General features: G+C 42.3%; 1 protein-coding gene across 2 annotated transcripts; it reads left to right on the top strand.

The window, feature by feature from the left end:
• Positions 1-12,944: 12,944 nt before the first annotated feature.
• UBB (ubiquitin B) lies at positions 12,945-14,913 on the top strand. Of its 2 annotated transcripts, none has more exons than XM_004446519.4 (2): positions 12,945-13,321; positions 14,069-14,913. In XM_004446519.4, the coding sequence occupies exon 2, from the start codon at positions 14,075-14,077 to the stop codon at positions 14,762-14,764; it is 690 nt and encodes a 229-aa protein (XP_004446576.1). In that variant the 5' UTR covers positions 12,945-13,321; positions 14,069-14,074; the 3' UTR covers positions 14,765-14,913. The 2 variants fall into 2 exon arrangements, with proteins under 2 accessions (XP_004446576.1, XP_058139398.1); XM_058283415.2 differs by lacking the exon at positions 12,945-13,321 and adding an exon at positions 13,588-13,610.
• The last annotated feature ends 3,090 nt before the right edge of the window (positions 14,914-18,003 follow it).

Below are 18,003 nucleotides of genomic sequence, written 5' to 3' on the forward strand. Positions count from 1 at the left end.
ACTCCCTGTAGGAGGGACATGCCTAATTGCTTGAGCCACCTCTACTCCCTGCTTTGTTGGTCTCTCATTATGTTTTCCTCTGTGTCTCTTGTTATGTCAGCTTGTTGTGTCGTCTTGTTGGATCAGCTTGCTGCGCCAGCTCACTGTCTTGCTCGTCTTCTATAGGAGGCACTGGGAACCAAACCCAGACCTCCCATGAGGTAGGCAGGAGCTCAATCACTTGAGCCACATCCACTTCCTTAGACTGTTTCTTGATTTCCGAACAATGATCTTTTTGTGGTTGATTTCCAAAAATATTGGACTATAATTAAAGTTTATGTATTATAAAATCTCTTGTATTTTTTGGAATTTATTGTTGTCTTCTTTATGGCCAGATACATAATTGATATCTATGGGCATGATTTCTGTGTTTTTTGTGGTTTAGAAAATTATCTGTGTTAAATTAAGCTTACAATTTGTAATCTTCAAATCCTCTATAGTTTTGCTTTGTTTTTGCCAAATTTAAGTTCTGAAATGAATATTATTTACCTATTTGTCCATGTTTGGTGCATCAACATCTGTGACTCTTATGTTATCTTCATGGATTATGTAGAATTATGAATTTTATTACAATTATGGATAATGTATATTATTTTATGTTATACATATGTGTACAATGATATTATGTTTTTCTTAAATAATAGTTGTTCTTTATAATGAACCTGGTTTTGATTTCAACTTTATCTGATGCAATACCCATTCCTGCTTTTTTTGGCTTGCGTTTATATGATCTATATCTACCATCCCTTTGCATTCACTCTTCATCACTTTAAACTGCATTTATTACAAATAATAAGGAAGTAGACTTGGCCCAATGGATAGGGCGTCCACCTATCACCTGGGAGTACCGCAGTTCAAACCCCGGGGCCTCCTTGACCCGTGTGGAGCTGGCCCATGCGCAAAGAGTAGCGTGCCACGCAGGGGTGTCCCCCGCGTAGGGGAGCCCCACGTTCAGGGAGTGCGCCCCAGAAGGAGAGCCACCCAGCGTGAAAGAAAGTGCAGCTGCTCACACAGAGAGCTGACACAACAAGATGACGCAACAAAAAGAAACACAGATTCCCGGTGCCGCTGAATAAAGATAGCATTCACAGAACACACAGCAAATGGACACAGAGAGCAGACAACTTGGGGTGGGGGGGAGAGAAATAAAAAAAAACAAAACAACAAATAATAAATAGGTGGATTTCTTTAACACCCAATTTACTTATCTTTTTTTGTAATAGAATTGAGCTCTTTTGTAATCATTAATTATTAAACTGGAATCTTTCTGTTGTATTCTACCCATTAATTTACATTCATTTTATATTTTACTCTATTGTTGATTCTTTTTCTTACATGTTTTGGCTTGGAAGAGTTTTTCTTCCTTCCCTTTTGGACCTCCTGTTGATTTGAAAGTTTTATTGTGTGTCTCCATAATGCGGTTATTTTCCTTCCCATATTTATCAGTAATAATGAAACCTGCATCCTTCTAGAAATGTTTCAAAATTGATTAATATTTGTGTTTCCCAAGATATATTACACATACCCCACCCTTTTGCATGGTTGAACATTTTAGAAGTCGTGACTTTTACCTCCCCACACCCAACTCCCAGATATTATTAAGCTACCTTTTAATTCTATGTCCTATTTAAAAACTCCTTACTTAAAAGCTCCACTATGTATTTCTTATCTCCTCAGTATCATAACTGTAATGTCAGCACCAAGACTTGCTGCTGAGTTTTTTGTATTTTCCTGGTTAAAGATTTCTCACCCCACCCCATTTTTTGCACTTGCTGTCTGTTCCTCACTGTGTGCTTGGTTTTTTAATTTTATTTTGTTTTTTTTTTTAGGAGGCACCAGACCTCCCATGTGGGAGGGAGGTGCCCAGTGGCTTGAGCCACCTTCACTTCCTGCTTGTTGTGTCTCTCATTGTGTTTTCTTACTGTGTCTCTCCATTGCATCATCTTCTTGAGTCATCTTGTTGCATCAGCTCGCCAAGCCAGCCCATCATGTCAGCTCACTATCTTGCTCAGCTTCCCTAGGAGGCACTGGAAACCGAACCCAGGACCTCCCACATGGCAGGCAGGCACCCAACTGCTTGAGCCACATCCTCTTCCCTCACTGCTGAGTTTTATTTGCTCTTGTGTTCTCAACTCTGAGAACAGCACCTGGCACTCAAAATGTCTGTCAAATAAATAAATTATCCATTTAGTTATAACTATATTTATTATAAGATCCATTGTTCATGACAAATACTTCCCTCTTCAGCTACCCAAAATACTGAGATCTCTTTTCTAATATAATTATATATTGATTAGAGAACTCTGAATGTTTCCCTCAGCTAGGGTACATGGGTGATACACTGAGCACTTGACTGTCTAAAATTATCTTTAGCCATGACAGATGAATTACATTTTGGCTAGGAATAGGATTCTTGGTCCTTAATCATAGTTTCTTCAGTGTGTAGATATTGGTCCACTGTCTACTAGTTTTCACAGTAGAAAATATGAAGTCTGATACGAATTTTATTAGCTTTCCTTTGAAAAAGCCATGTTATCTAAAACAGCAGTGGCCATCTCTCTCTAACCCTTGCTTCATTTTCTCCATAGCACTCATCATCACCTCACATATTATGTGTTTGTTTTTTGTCTGCTCCCCCACCTGGAAAATAAGCTCTATGAACCAGAAACTTTGTCTGTCTTGTTTCCTGTCATATCCTCAGAGCCTTGATCTGTGTCTGGAATGTAGTAGCTGCTTAATGTATTGACTAAATGAAAGAAGCAAAACCAGACAAATGATCCAGAGACTTTGGAAAAACCACTGCCTCCAAGTTGATACTATGTAGACACAGCTGTTTAAAGTCTTAGAAATATTTGGTTCACACTTATCCATAAAATCTCCATCCAAACTGGCCACTATTCCTGCAGATATCTTAGGGAGAACAGTGTTTAAGCACCTGATGATTTTGGAGTCCTAGTTCCAAATATGTCATTCATCATATTTCTATGTCAGGGTTTAGGCAGACTGCTTTTAATTCATTCCAGTTTATCAAATATTTTCTTTACGGGTTACATTTATGGTGTTCTATCTAAGAAGCCTTTACTTAACCCAGGACCACAAGAATTTTCTCCTTTGTTTTCTAATTTTAGAAGTTTTAAAGTTTCGCATTTTACATTTAGATCTGTGATCCATTTTGATTTAAATTTTGTGCCTGGTGTGTGAGGTAAAAGTCTAAATATATCTTATTGCTTGCATATGGTTATCCAATTGCTCCAGCACCATCCATGTAAGTCTATCCTTTCCCCCTTTGAATTGCCTTGTTGGCTTTGATGAAAATCAGGAGATAAATGGGGAGGTTTACTTCTGGACTCTCCATTCTGTTACATTGGTCTCTATGTCTCCACACCAGCATCACACTGTCTTGATATTTGTAGCTTTACAGTAAGTTTGAAATTTGGTGAGCTTCCAACTTTGTTCATCATACATATATGCTATTATAGGTCTTTTCCATGTCCATATAAATTTTAGAATCATATTGTCAGTTTTTTGAAAAAATAAATAAAACCTACTGGAATTTTGATAGTGATTACATTCAATCTATAGATCAGTTGGGGGAAGCAATATTAAGCATTTCAATCTATAAACATGGTATGTCTCTCCAATTGGGCAATGGATAGGTTTATTTTCTTATTCTTATTTCAGCTTGTTTGGGGACCAACAGGTGTAGTTTATTGGGCCATGTCTATTCCTGCCTTCAGACCTCAACAGATGCCTAACAATGAATATAAAATCAAGGAGAGGGGGAGTGCAACCATGGACAAAAGCAGATTTGTTGTTATCATAGTTATTATCTTGTTTTAATGGAGTAACTTGTAACATTGATATGAAAAATAAAATAAAATAAAGAAAATCTCTGGAAAAATAGATTGACATTCTCTATTAAAATCTTCATTTTGAAAAAATTGATGTCTAACAATTGGGAAAAAAAATCACCAAAAACCTCCAACTCAAACAGGTCAGAGTTTGCCTCTCCTTTGGAAACACCTTCGTGTCTCTGAGGGCCATTTACCCCAGGGTTTCTCTGAGGCCATTTTGGTGCCTAAATCTCTACACTTCTTCTGAGAGACAGGGATTTGAGCTCAGCCGAGCATCCCAGTCCTCTGCCCCACAGTAATTCATTCCAACATCAGGGCCCCAAACATCCATTTTACTCTTCCCCTTCTTCTTTTGTCCTGGGATGCAGCGCAGGGTGGGAGCAGGGCAGGGCCTTCTGATGAGCCAGACTAGAGCGGTGGTTTCTGGGGCTGGAGCAGAGTGTCTCCTGGGAATCAGGGGCAGGAAAGGGCCACTGGCCCTGGGTGATGCCTCTGGTGTCTGAGCGGACACGTTTCTGTGTTGGAGCCTCCTCCAGGCACCCTGGGAAAGCCATATTGCCCGTGCCACAGCGCCCTCTATTGGAGTCCAGGGGTCAACTCATGCTGAAGGACCCTTTCTTGTAGGTGGGTGGGAAGGACAGATACAGAACATTTCCTTCATTGCAGAATGCTCTGTGGGACAGCCCCATCCTAGATACTGGTCCTTGTGAGTCATACATGGTGCACGTATCTTCTCCAAGTTATCATCCAGCACGTGCCTACGGAGCACTTGTTCTGAGTCAGGCATTGTCCTGGGCAGCCGTGAATAATAGAGTCTCAGACTGCATGGAAATTCCGGTCTATATGGGGTAGAAAACGGAAGGCCTCAGATAACTTCAGGTATTGATAAGTGAGTGCTCTGAAAGTGATAAAAGAATATTGCAGTGCAGAAAGGAGGGGGTGGTTGGAGGCCTCCGAAGGAGGGGACTCTTGAGATAAAACCTTTTTGGATTGTTAACCAGCTGGACTGAATTTTGGGTGTTGATCTTGGACCCTGCCACTTTGCTGAATTCACTTATTGGCTCTAGTAGCTTTCTTGTACATTTTTAGGGATTTTCTATATGTGGGATCATATCACCTACAAAAAGGGAGAGTTGTACTTCTTCCTTTCTGATTTGGATGCCTGCTATTTAATTTTCTTGCCTAATTGCTCTGGCTCACACTTCCAGTAGAGTGTTGAAGAGCAGTGGTGAGAGCAGGCATCCTTGTCCCTGGCTTAGGAAGGTTGCTTTTAGTCTTTCATAACTGAGTTTGTTAGTGGTGGGTTTTTCATATTTCCCCCTTATCATATTGAAACCTGACTGCCGAGCAAGAGGCAGCCACATAAAATGTCCAAGGGATAAGCAGTCCAAGATGAAAGAATAGCACAAGCCCTGAGCCCAGGAGGAATCTGGTGTATCTAATAAATAGAAGGCAGGCTGACATGTCAGGACTAAGGTGACTGAGGTGAGGTGCATGGAGTTGAAGCTGAGAGGGACCTTGTGTTGGCCTTGCTGGGCCTGTGGCCATGGTAAGGTTATCTAGATTTTACTCTGAGGGAGTGACACGTAGATAGGGATGTAATTTAAGTTCCTGGATTCTCCAGCAATGGCAGATGCCCACTCTAAATTAAATTGAGCTCGGCTTGGGACTAGGATCCCTGAAAACAGAAGAGGCATCACAAAAGCCATCTTCTAGATGGCTAGAATCCTACAATGGCGAGATGAGAGAGACCTCCCGGTAACAGTCAGCATAACCTTGCAGCAGTAGCTACCTGTGTGGATATCAGCCAGGCCTGGGGCTCTGGCTTCAAACTAGGAGGTTTGGACTTTACCTTGGCATCTTGGTGGATCCATTTTAAGAGTCTACTGTGGGAAAACTTCCCTGATCCATATCAGCTTAGCCTGAGCATGTCCACCGTTGTTTCTTATAATCATCATTGTTTCTTATAAACTCTTCTATTATAGAGTTTCTCTTATAGTACTGTAGCTATTTACATGTTTTCTGCTTAACTAGATTATAAGCTGTATTGGGACAGGTACCAAGTTTGAGTCTAGGCTTGTGATGGGGAAACAGTTGTTGGTGCACAGATCACTGGTTAGGTTAGATCTTTGAATGGGATTCACTTGAGGACAACCTTGAATACCTAAGGCATTTGACTGGTTCTTGGAGACAACTCTCTGCTGTCCCATCACTAACAAAGACTTTTTTTAAAAAGATTTATTTATTTCTCCACCCCCCCCCCTCGTTGTCTGTTCTGTGTGTCTATTTGCTGCATCTTGTTTCTTTGTCCGCTTCTGTTGTCAGCGGCACAGGAATCTTTGTTTCTTTCTGTTGCGTTATCTTCTTGTGTCAGCTCTCCATGTGTGCAGCGCCATTCCTGGGCAGGCTGCACTTTCTTTCGCGCTGGGCGGCTCTCCTTACGGGGCGCACTCTTTGCGTGTGGGGCTCCCCTCCACGGGGGACACCCCTGTGTGGCAGGGCACTCCTTGCTCACATCAGCACTGCGCATGGGCCAGCTCCACACAGGTCAAGGAGGCCCGGGGTTTGAACCGTGGACCTCCCATGTGGTAGGCGGACGCCCTAACCACTGGGCCAAGTCCATTTCCCTTGAGAAGCAATATTGATGGTGGGTTGACCAAAGGGCACGTGGCCCCCATCTATTGGCCCAGATTTTTTACTGTTGTTCCAAGCTACACCATTTGAAATTTTGGACAAATTGGTTTGGGCCCTCACAGAACAACCAGGCACAGGTTTACATGAGGGCCATTAAGGAAGCAGCTGTAATAAAATTCTTGATTCGTTCCAACAGAGGCATGCAATTAAGGACTTCATCCAGTCATCAGAGAGCATGTTCTTTGTAAGAATCCGCAAGAGATATTTCTCTCAGGAAAAAAGTTCTATTTCTCCTGAATATTCCATTTGTCTATATCTTAGGGATAGTGTGATATATGTCTAATCATGTTTCCCTTTTGTTTTGGCCAGTGTTTCAGTTTTCTAGGCTGCTGAAGCAAATATCATGAAATGGTTCAGTTTAAATAATGGGAATTTATTAGCATATGGTTTTGAGGCTAAAAGAAAGTCCAAATCAAGGCATCATAAAGGCTTTGCTTTCTCCCTGAAGATTGGCTTCTGGGGCTGGCTGTCATCAATCTTTGGTCCTTGTTTTGTCACATGGCAAGGCATGTGGTCACGTCTCTGGGTTCTGCTGGTGTTCCGTTTCTAGCTACTCTGTCTGTGGCTTTCTCTTTGTCTGAACTTCATTCTCTTATAACAGACTCCAGTAATAGGATTAAAACCCATCCTGATTGTGATGGGCCACAATTTAACTGAAGTAGTCTCTCCAAAAGGTCCTACTCACAATGGGTTCGTACCCACAGGAATGGATTAAATTTAAGAAGACATTTTTCTGGGGGTACATATAGCTCCAAACCACCACAGCCACTTAGGTAGAATTTGCAGCCTATTTCTAGTAACCATAATGGACTATTCAAGACAATCAGCATAGCAATTGAGAGTTTGGGCGTTGGAGTCAGGCAAACCTGGGTTCAAATCTCACTTCTGCCACTTCTGAGCCATTTGACTATTGGCAAGCTATTTTTCCCCAAGCATATGTGCAATGGGCATAATCTTACTTTGGGAAGTGATTTTATTGGAAAGCTAAGCTAAGACTGCTAAGCTTAGACTGGCCCTAAGCATTCACTATCAACTCAGGATAGCAAGGGAGACTATCTTACAGGTCTGACAGATTAGGAAGCCATGAAAAAGATGTATCCTGATCGAAGCATTCATTATTGAGGTGCAACACCCTTGGTAGTCACAGATTCATTATTGTTAATAATGATACTTTCTTTGAAAAGTTATGTTTGGATTTTCTAGACTCTGATATGAAATTCATCCATTTAGTTCTGTGTATAAATATTTTGCTCCTTTTTATTGCTGTATAGTATTCCACCATATGACTTTACTACAGCTTGTTTATCCATTCATCTGCAGGTGGATATGTGTTATGTTTCCAGTTTGGGGCTGTTATTAATAAAACTACTATGGACACTCATGTACAAGTGTTTGTGTGGATATATGCTTTAATAGCTAGGTCATATGGTAGGCGTATGTTTAACCTTTTAAGAAACTGCCACATTGTTTCCCAAAGTGGCTGTACCATTTTATATTCCTGTTAATTTGCTTGGAAAGTTACTGGACTTATTATTTCCATTGTTTTTCTGCATTTATCACAAACATATATATGCATGATCATTTAATTGCATTTACCATAGGATACTGTGGTCAACATTACTTAATTACGTTTTCTTTCTATTTTTCCAATAGTAGAAATTTTGCTGTAGTTCAATACTAGGAAATTATTTTTCTTCTCAATTCAATCTCAATGATTTTGTTTTCATCACATGGACTTCTGAATTATGCAGCTGATTATGCCTCTCTCTTTACATTGGCTAGGGGAAGAACCCACCAGATCTATGACCTAGCTCTAGCTGGTCAGGACAGATCAAAAAATCAGTACTTTGCATACTAATCTCATTCCTAACTTCATCTTCTCTTTTGCCTTCCCTTTGTTATACATCTCCCACCTACATAGCTTTATTTTATTTTGTTTTATTGTACACATTTAAGTCAGTCACCTTGTATCTTTGAGCAACAAGGACGAGTGCAAGTAAATATGCTCTGTTTCTGTTTTATTGGTTCTCTTCTCCTCCCTTCCTTAGGGACACTGACCTTTGCTTGACAGAGATATTCATCATATCTTGCTTGGACAATTGCCCCAATCTCTGAATGCTATTCCATCACCTATGATGTCACCGAGTTATAATTCTAAATTAGAAATCTGATATATCATTCCCACACAAAACACTTAAAGGAAGAAATGTAAAATCCTTAGCATAGCAAGGCAGGCCCTTCACCAGTCATTCATTCGACAAATATTTACTAAGTGCTGATATATACTAGGCACTATGCTAGGTAGCCGAGAGTGGGGATATGGTGCTAAACCAGAGAGACGTGCCCTGCATCCTTCTGGAGTTTATATCTAGGGGAGGGAGCAAATCCCTCCTATCTGCACAGCCCTCCTCATCCTTGTGACCGGGTTGCTAAATTATATGATCTTTGAAGCCTGCCAGTTTCCCTCCTGCCTTCCTGTAGGCAGCGAAACTGCTCTTTCCTCCTCTGGACATCTGCAAAGGTCGCCATGTACTTTTTAATGAAGCTAACACGCGCAGTTCTAAGTGCTTTGCCTGTATTAACTCAACTTTGGGAGGTAGGTTCATTTAATACTCAAAAAACTCTGAATTAAGTAAGTGCTATTACTATCTCTACCACATAGCTGGAGAACCTGAGGCCTAGAGAAGGTAAGCAGTTGGCCCAAGATTACACAGTGAATAAATGGGAGGGCCAGGATTTAAGTCCAGGCAGCCCAGTTTAGCCATTAAGCCCTTTTGTCTGTCAGGATTCATAAAAGTAGCTAACGTGATGTTATCAAGCACTCGCTACATGCCAGGCTTTCTTTTAAGTTCCTGTCGTGAATTAACACACTGGATCCTCCAACAACTCTTTGAGGTCAAGAGTCCTCACAATCATCCCCTTATGATGCCAAAGCCATGACTCTCGTGGGTGGGACCCATGTCCTGTCCCAGTCAGCAATCCCAGTGCCTCCCATACCCACATGTGGCCCAAGAAATGCCTGCTGAATGAAGGAATGACTTCATCTCTTTGTTTTTTTTGGTTATTTTTTGTTTTCATCATCTTTTTCTCTTGATTCAGGATTCAAACTTTAAGCACAACTACAGTGTCCAAGAATAGCTGATTGGAGAGATTTAAGATAATGGATTATAAATCTATTACAGTAAATACACAACAATGAGAACCGAGTAATAAAAAGGCTGACTATGCATATGAACTGTATTTCAAATGTGAAATAAGCAAATTCCTTTATTTGTTAAGATGAGAATATGTACCAACCAACCACTCTGGCAACAAAAGTGGTGCAAAGAGGCTTTTTCAGGACTGGTTCCATAATCTAATCCACGATTAAAAGTGAAACAGCCAACAAAAATAACACCCCAGCTTATAAAAATGTTAATCTTTTTTCCAGTTATTCTGTTCTTTCACTTAACAGCAAATACTAGGCAAAATATATAAAAGTTTAAAATGCCATTTAAATCTCAGAAAAAGTTCATGGCCTTTAAAACGCAAATTGGGAAGTGATTAAGGGTAATCAGAAAAAAAAAAAAAAAAGAGGAATAACTCTTCGGAGTCTAAAGGAATGATTCAAAATCAATTTATTTATCCAAGCATGTAATAGCTACTATTGCCTCACCAATTCTGGATACCTAATACAATTTTCTAACAGGTTTGAAAATTGATACAGCAACCCTCAGTTTCTTGGTTCATTAACTAGGCTTGGGAATTCCCTAGAAAGGTACATAGAAAAAGTCCTTCCAAGACCTGCTATGTGAAAAGCAAAGGAAACTGTGTAAAAAGGCAAAGAGAGAGGGTTGAAATAAATTTTCAACCCTATATTACTTTCCTGGGGCAGCCACATACTTGGTGGCTGAAAGCAATAGAAATTTCTTCTCTCACAGTTCTGGAGGCCCTAAGTCCCAAATCAATGTGGCTGTGCTCCCTCTGAACGCTCCAGAGAAAAATCTTGCCTTGCCTCTTCCAGCTTTGGGGATTCCTGGCATTCCTTGGCTGGGGCTATATCACTCCATTCGCTGCCTTCGTCTGCTCAGGGCCTACAACAGCTATGGAAGCAGCTACCACTGGAAGAAACTGGGTGAAGGGGTCGAGGAGACCTCTCTGCACTGTTTTTGCAACTTCCTGTAAAACTATAATTATTACAAAATAAAACTAAAATAAATGGGCAAAACATTAAGATTTAATAAAAGTTGGGTGTTGCTATATTATTTCCAACTTTCACATATTAGGTAATATAAGAAAATATTTAAAAAGTTATTTCTAAATGGACAAATTTCTGTAACCCTGAGATCCCATATGAACACAGTACAGAATTGTGCTCTGCATCTGCTGGGGCAGCATTCAACATAAAGGTATCTAACTTGCTTGTAATAAATTGGGAGTTAGGCACATAATGGTGTTGAGATTAATAGCCAAACATGAGAAAAGGAAAGGACAAACCAAACCAGTCTAACTCCATTTTTAAAGATCAGCTGATAATGTCAAGAGACAATTTTGAATGTATAATTGGAACCATAGTTTTTGCTGTTTTCTTACAGACTATTATTGCAAGACATCTGGCAGAGTAAAATCACTTAGAATCTCAGAATCAATTCCTCTTTGTTTCTTTCAGAACTGCCTAGGCAAAAACCATTTGCTTATGGAGCGTAAACACAGCGCTGCCTTTTTGCTTTGTGTTTTAGTGCCTAAGGCCGTCACAAAACAGTTGTTTTTTTTTTTAACCCAATTGAACAGAGGGGGAAACTGCACTTCATTCATTGAACAAACATTTATCAAGCACAGTGCCAGAGTACCCAATCCTTGATCTCAGGGATTTTGTTGTTCTATTCTTTAGTTTGTTTACAAATAATCTTTTACATTTATTGCCAGAAATGATGTGTTATTCATTTATAAACTGACCATAGAATTCATCTTGTTTATTGTACAAGGACAATAAGGACAGTATATGCCTTCCTTCTGACAGCACTTTGCTATGCTGGGGTAAGCAAATGACCTACTTTGGGAAAACATTAAACCAGAAAGTGGGATGACTGATTTAGTTCTGGCAACTGCTAGAACCCTCAGTCAAGTCGGACGAGTCATGAGATCTGCATTCTAGCTCATTCTACCAGTTATGACTCAGAAGGAGCTGCTGGTTGATGAAACCAGTTTAGAGTCATCGTTAAGCTAACAAAAATACAAATCCATTCTTTGTAAAATAAACATTTTATAAACAGCCTGTCATTAGAACTGAATTCACTTTCAAAATTACCTGAAAGAAAACTTTCTTTCCATCTGCTGCTTTGCCAACTCAATAGACCTTACCAAGTTTTAGGTCATTTAAAGCTAAGAAGCAACTCATCATATATCTGTCTATATTGCATATTTATCCAGTTTCTCACTGTTAACCTTAGAAATGTTGACATTTAATAAAACGACTAGGTATTTTTTCCAAGGGATGTTAGGCTAATTTACATTAATACCTAAATCTCTGGACAATTTACTTGAGAAGGATGGTACTGCGTGAAAAACAACCAGTTTATTTACACTCCCACTACCAGGACTCTGACACAGCGACACGTGACACCGAGATCCAAACACCCTGCCTTACTCGCGTCGCCTGCTTATCTCCTTTAAGGGACGGGCACACCCACCAAGAGTGTAGGGAAACCAACCACCTGCGTGGTCCCAGCTAGTTAATCCCACCTTTCGTGTCGCCTTAACAACAAGCACTTTATCGGAAAAACTCCTACTTTTTTGTTGACACATTCCCGTCTCTTGGAGCGGCTTTTCAGCTCCCTCACCCGCACTTCTCTTTTTTCCCCCCCACTAAAGTATGGAGAAACAGCAAAGGGGGCAGGGTGGGTGTGCAGGTACGGCGGGAGCCAGGGCTAAGCCGGAGCTTGGCTTCTCTGGGCTTGGAGGCGGGGATCCCCAGAGAGGGACCCGCTCCTGAAGTCCAGACTCCAAGCCCCGCTTCACAATCCTGCCACAACCAAGAGCGAAAACAGAAACTCGCTGGTGTGAGGGGGCACCTCCAGCCTGCCCGAGGAACTCGCCGTGGAGCCCGCTCCTCCTTCTCCAAACGCCCGAAAGCACCGCGTCCAATGGACTGGGGTTTCTGAAAGGGGAGCCAAGGCACCCCCGCGCGTCCCCACCCAGAAGCCCCCTCTCTAAGGAAAGTGTGCCTCTACGGCGCACGCGCACTGAGTTACCTAGCAACACCTGCTGAACCTGCCCACCCGGGAGCCCAGCAACAACAGAGCCGCGGCCCCCGCCAATCAACGCCGGCCTCGCCTTCACACGTCTCACCAATCAGCGCCGGCGCCTCAAGGAAGTTTCCAGAGCTTTCGAGAGGCAAGGCCCTAGGTCTCGAATTCATCCGCCTGGTACTTTTCCGACATTTTTCTAAAGGCGAGGAAAGATCGCCCAGGAGATGAGAAGGCTGATTTGTTAGAATCCTTTTGGCCGGCTCGGAGGAATTTGGGGCTCAGTTAGGGATCCCTACTGGGCCGCAGAATGTGGCGCCGCGCGAACTACTTTCAGCGGCGCACGGAGACGGGAGCTACGTAAGCGGTGAATAGTGACGCAAGAGACGTCGCATAAATATCAGCCGCGCCGAGCCGGAGCGTTCAGAGGCGACTGGTGGTGCAGAGTGGTTGCGTTGGGGCACTCAGGTGGCTTGGCGAGATTCGTGGTGTAGCGGTCTTCACTAGAAGGTAGGGGCCGGCAGTTTGTGGGAGCGGGGCGGACTGGAGGGTGTGCTCCGGGGGATAAAGCCGGAGGCGTCTGAGCGGTGTTGGGGCGCTGGGTGGGCCTCGGCGGCGGAGGGGTGGGGGAGGGGACGACGAGGTGACGCGGCCCCGGCCCTTCCGGAAGAGGGGCCTTGTTGACGCGGGGGCAGCCGGGGGCGCCTGGCGCGCGCGCCTGGAGACGCTAACGGATTTAACCGATGGAGATTCCATCGTGTCGGTTTCAGAGGGGGGGAGGCGGAAAAGAGGTAGTCAGGTACGGCTGCAGGAAACCTTGCGTTTCGAGCCCCAAACGCGGGGACTGTGTTTGGTCTCCTCTTTACACGGGAATTTTATGTATTTTCCGGTTCGGGGCGGAGGGCTACATAAGACATGTACTAGTTGGTTTTGGGAAAAGTCGCAGTGGGGGCAGGGGGATATTTAGCGAAGTATCCTGAGTAGTTAATGAGGGGAGCTCTGGATGTTAGCTTTAAAAAGTACTTTTGACGATCCGGCTGCTTTAAGTTGAACCCTCATTTACGTGTTTTGTGTTCGGTGGCTAATTTAAGCCCGGTTAAGCAAAAATCGGAAGAAGTTTGAGGTGTTTAAGTATGTACCTTGAGGCATTTGGGGAAGAATGGAGTAAAACTGAATGGTGTTTAAGAATTCATTGAGATGCGAAAGTAAGAAGTAAAGGTTCTGAGACTCTGCACATGCTTCACTTCTTAATTTTAGGTCAAAATGCAGATCTTCGTGAAAACCCTGACCGGCAAGACCATCACCCTAGAGGTGGAGCCCAGTGACACCATCGAGAACGTGAAGGCCAAGATCCAGGATAAGGAAGGCATCCCCCCTGACCAGCAGAGGCTCATCTTCGCCGGCAAGCAGCTGGAAGATGGCCGCACTCTCTCTGACTACAACATCCAGAAAGAGTCCACCCTGCACCTGGTGCTGCGCCTGAGAGGGGGCATGCAGATCTTCGTGAAGACCCTGACCGGCAAGACCATCACCCTGGAAGTGGAGCCCAGTGACACCATCGAGAACGTGAAGGCCAAGATCCAGGATAAGGAAGGCATCCCGCCTGACCAGCAGAGGCTCATCTTCGCCGGCAAGCAGCTGGAAGATGGCCGCACTCTCTCTGACTACAACATCCAGAAAGAGTCCACCCTGCACCTGGTGCTGCGCCTGAGAGGGGGCATGCAGATCTTCGTGAAGACCCTGACCGGCAAGACCATCACCCTGGAAGTGGAGCCCAGTGACACCATCGAGAACGTGAAGGCCAAGATCCAGGATAAGGAAGGCATCCCCCCTGACCAGCAGAGGCTCATCTTCGCCGGCAAGCAGCTGGAAGATGGCCGCACTCTCTCTGATTACAACATCCAGAAAGAGTCCACCCTGCACCTGGTCCTGCGCCTGAGGGGTGGCTGTTAAGTCTTCAGTCTTGCATTCACAGAGGCCCAATGAAGGCCTTACTCTGCACTATAGCCATTTGCTCCAATTTAAGTTTAGAAATTACCAGTTTCAGTAATAGCTGAACCTGTTCAAAATGTTAATAAAGGTTTTGTTGCATGGTAGCATAATTGGTGTCTGTTGTCAATGAAATTCTATAGTGATATCTGTAGGGGACCCTATTGGTTAAAAATGAAATTTAATTTGAAGATCAATAAAACCAAATTAAGTCACCTTGGTAACACTTGGGTTGGGTTTTGCCTGAGGTGGGGGAACTTGGCTTCCAGACCAATTAGAAGTTGGAGTTCTGTAGATTAATTTTAAATCATTTAAGAAGTTTTTTTTTTTTTTTTAAACGTGACTACAGGCAGAGGTATTTCTTACATTGAGGAAGTACATAACCTGTTTAGATCTATAAAAAGTAAGCAAATGATTAAGAAATCAAGACCTTTAGGGAGAACCAAAGTAAGTTTGGTGAGTATACTTGAGAGGGTGCTGAATTGTGCTTTTTCATGACTTGTAATTGGTTGACTGTTTGGTCTGAGAGCTTTTATTTCTTTTGCTGCTATGTGTTTGAAGTAAGACCGAGGTAGTAAAGTAGAACCCTAATCCTGTTTGCTGTATGTAACAATCTGAGCGAAGGAACAAGTGCAGCCCTAGTCAATTTTGAAAAGCCAGGGCAAAAGCCTCAGGACTCCAGGGTATCCTGATGTAAGGCAACTTGGCTGGCTGATCAGTTTAGCAACACTTGAAAGAGGTTCTTAATGATAACTTAGAAGTGGAAAGATTAAGGTTGCAGCAGTGGAGTCTACCAAATTTCAGGCTTATAAAAACATTCCTGTTGAAGTCTGACAATTCTCACACTGCTAATACCTACCAATGATTAGGTGGTAGATTGGCAGTTTAAGTAGGAAACGTTAGAGGAAGAAAGACTGTTTGGACAGGATGTCTTTCCTTCACCATTTCCCTTAGAAGTTTCAGTAAAGTGCTTTTCAACTTGGGACAAAAAGGAATGAGGTGGGGAATGCATGTAAGATGGGGGGAAGCCCTCGGTATTGTCAATTTTATACCCACTATAACCGCTACTTTGGTAAAACTGGTGCTATCTCAAATGCGGTGTCCTGGATGAGGTCGGTTTAAATCACTGTCCACTTAATTTCTAGTGGGAGTGGTCTAGGGTGGAAGGAGTCACCCAGGGGTCCTTAAGATGTAGAAAACCAAGCATTAGAAATATGCTATAATTCCAGAGTTATCTGAGAACGTATATATTTAGGAACCCAGTAATAGCTCCTTAAAATTCTTAGAAATTCATGTAAAGTATAAAATGTTAAATTGAAGGAGTACTTAGCTCTGGGTTGCTTGGTAAGTTGGGCATTGGAAATAGTTTTATAGACAAACCACACTGAGTGTATGTTTCCAATGCGTTGGAGTGGTAAAATCGGCTGGAAAGGATACTTCATTTAAACCTTCGTCAGGTGGTAATAAAAGATCAAACCTTTCAGAAGCTTTCCTTAAACTACAGGGAACACATTTCACTATTGGGATTGGAAGGTGGCATACTACACTCGTTATACAGTGTACAAATCAAACTTCGCTGGGATTTGCCCTAGGACTGGAACTTGTGTTGCAGCTGCTAATTTTTTTTAGCAGACACTTTGCTGGATAACATTCATAAAGGTATTTGAAAACAGGCCTTTCATTAGGTAAAGTTGGGTCTCAAGTTTAACCTGATTGTCCCCACACTTTGTCCTTTATGGTTAAAAAGTCCATCAAGCCTGGGGAATAAAAATACTTCACTGACGAGTTAAATGAAAACTTAATGGTTCTTTCAGTAGTACAACTCCCACTGTCAATTTTTTCCAATCTTTGTCTATAGGTCTACTGAATCTGGGTGGGTTTTTTCCATCTAGAACTGTCTAGGTCTCTTCTTAACCTTAAGGAATTCATGAATCTAGTTAACAAGTTGTATTTATTTCCCCCAACTGTCAGGGACTTGCACCTGTGTGCAAAGATTTACTAGGGCATTAGCTTGGTATACTGAAAGCACGTGGATGTGCTGCCCTCCAAGAAAAACCTTTCCCCAGGCTTCAGTGGAAGAGAACAGTACTGTGGGTTTTACATAAAGTATTAAATTTAGAAGAGTATGTCATCTAAGCACATGTAGTGGTTCAGAGTGTGACTTGGGAGACAACTAGAGTTCAAATGTGTTGTCCCACTTAGGTTATAACTTGGGACTACTAATTTATTCTGTTAGTACATCAGAGTCCTCAGTTACAAAGGAATAATTAAACCTATTTTAAGACTTCTTAGGAAGATTGGGTGTGAAATGCTTAAAAAATGCAGAAAAAAGTGCTTACTACACTTTTTTGCAATAGGAGATGCTCTAACTGCCAATCAAAGAAGAGGGCAAAATGAAATAAAAGGAAGGCAATGGGAACTGCAACAGCGATATTCAAGACTGAAAAATACCATAGGGAAAAAACACTGTGCATATGCACGTAGAAGGGTAGGCCACTGTTAACACTGGTTGCTTCGGGAGGATAGAGGATTTGATGTGAAAGGGATATTTCAACTCCTTTCTAAATGTTTTCAAATCTGAGACTCTAGGCTTCCAGGAGGACTAACTCATTTACATAAGTATTGTTTACAACAGCCAGCAATGTAATTCTGCCCTGAAATCAGACTGTTCACAGATTGAATAGAGTTAGACTCATTTTCCCCAAGTCTGGTCCAGAGTTCCTATGGAAGCCACAAAGCCTCTAAAAACTATATTTCATGAGACTTTCTGAACCTCAGCAGTTCATTTTAGTAATACCTTGCCCATCCTCAGTCTGAGGAGTCAAATCAGGATTCCCCTTTCATGAGTCTCAGGCAACTGCAAATGGAAGCTTCAGACAAATATTTATTTCTGGGAAAAGATGTTGCACTTAGTGCAACAATCTTAATAAATTTTGAAGTTTCTTTTTCTTGATCCCATTGCCATCTTCACCTGCTTTTATTTATTTTGTCATCACAAGTTTGATGGGAATTCTAGCACCTACTCCTTTGATCACACAACAGCAACCAGGAATGCTTTTCTTGTGGGGGAGGGCAGCAATTAAACCCAAGACCTTGTAAGTGGGAAGCTGGTGCTCAACTATTGAGCCACATCAGCTCCCCTGAGTTTGTTTTTTTAATTTTTTATGCTCCCCCTTGTGGCTTTTTGCGTGCTGTCTGCTCTG

Source organism: Dasypus novemcinctus, chromosome 21 (assembly GCF_030445035.2).
Source record: "Dasypus novemcinctus isolate mDasNov1 chromosome 21, mDasNov1.1.hap2, whole genome shotgun sequence".
Taxonomy (NCBI): domain Eukaryota; kingdom Metazoa; phylum Chordata; class Mammalia; order Cingulata; family Dasypodidae; genus Dasypus; species Dasypus novemcinctus.

What these genes read in the sequence shown, in the direction of transcription:
- UBB (XM_004446519.4), top strand. Translation starts at nt 14,075, where the DNA reads ATGCAGATCTTCGTGAAAACCCTGACCGGCAAGACCATCACCCTAGAG.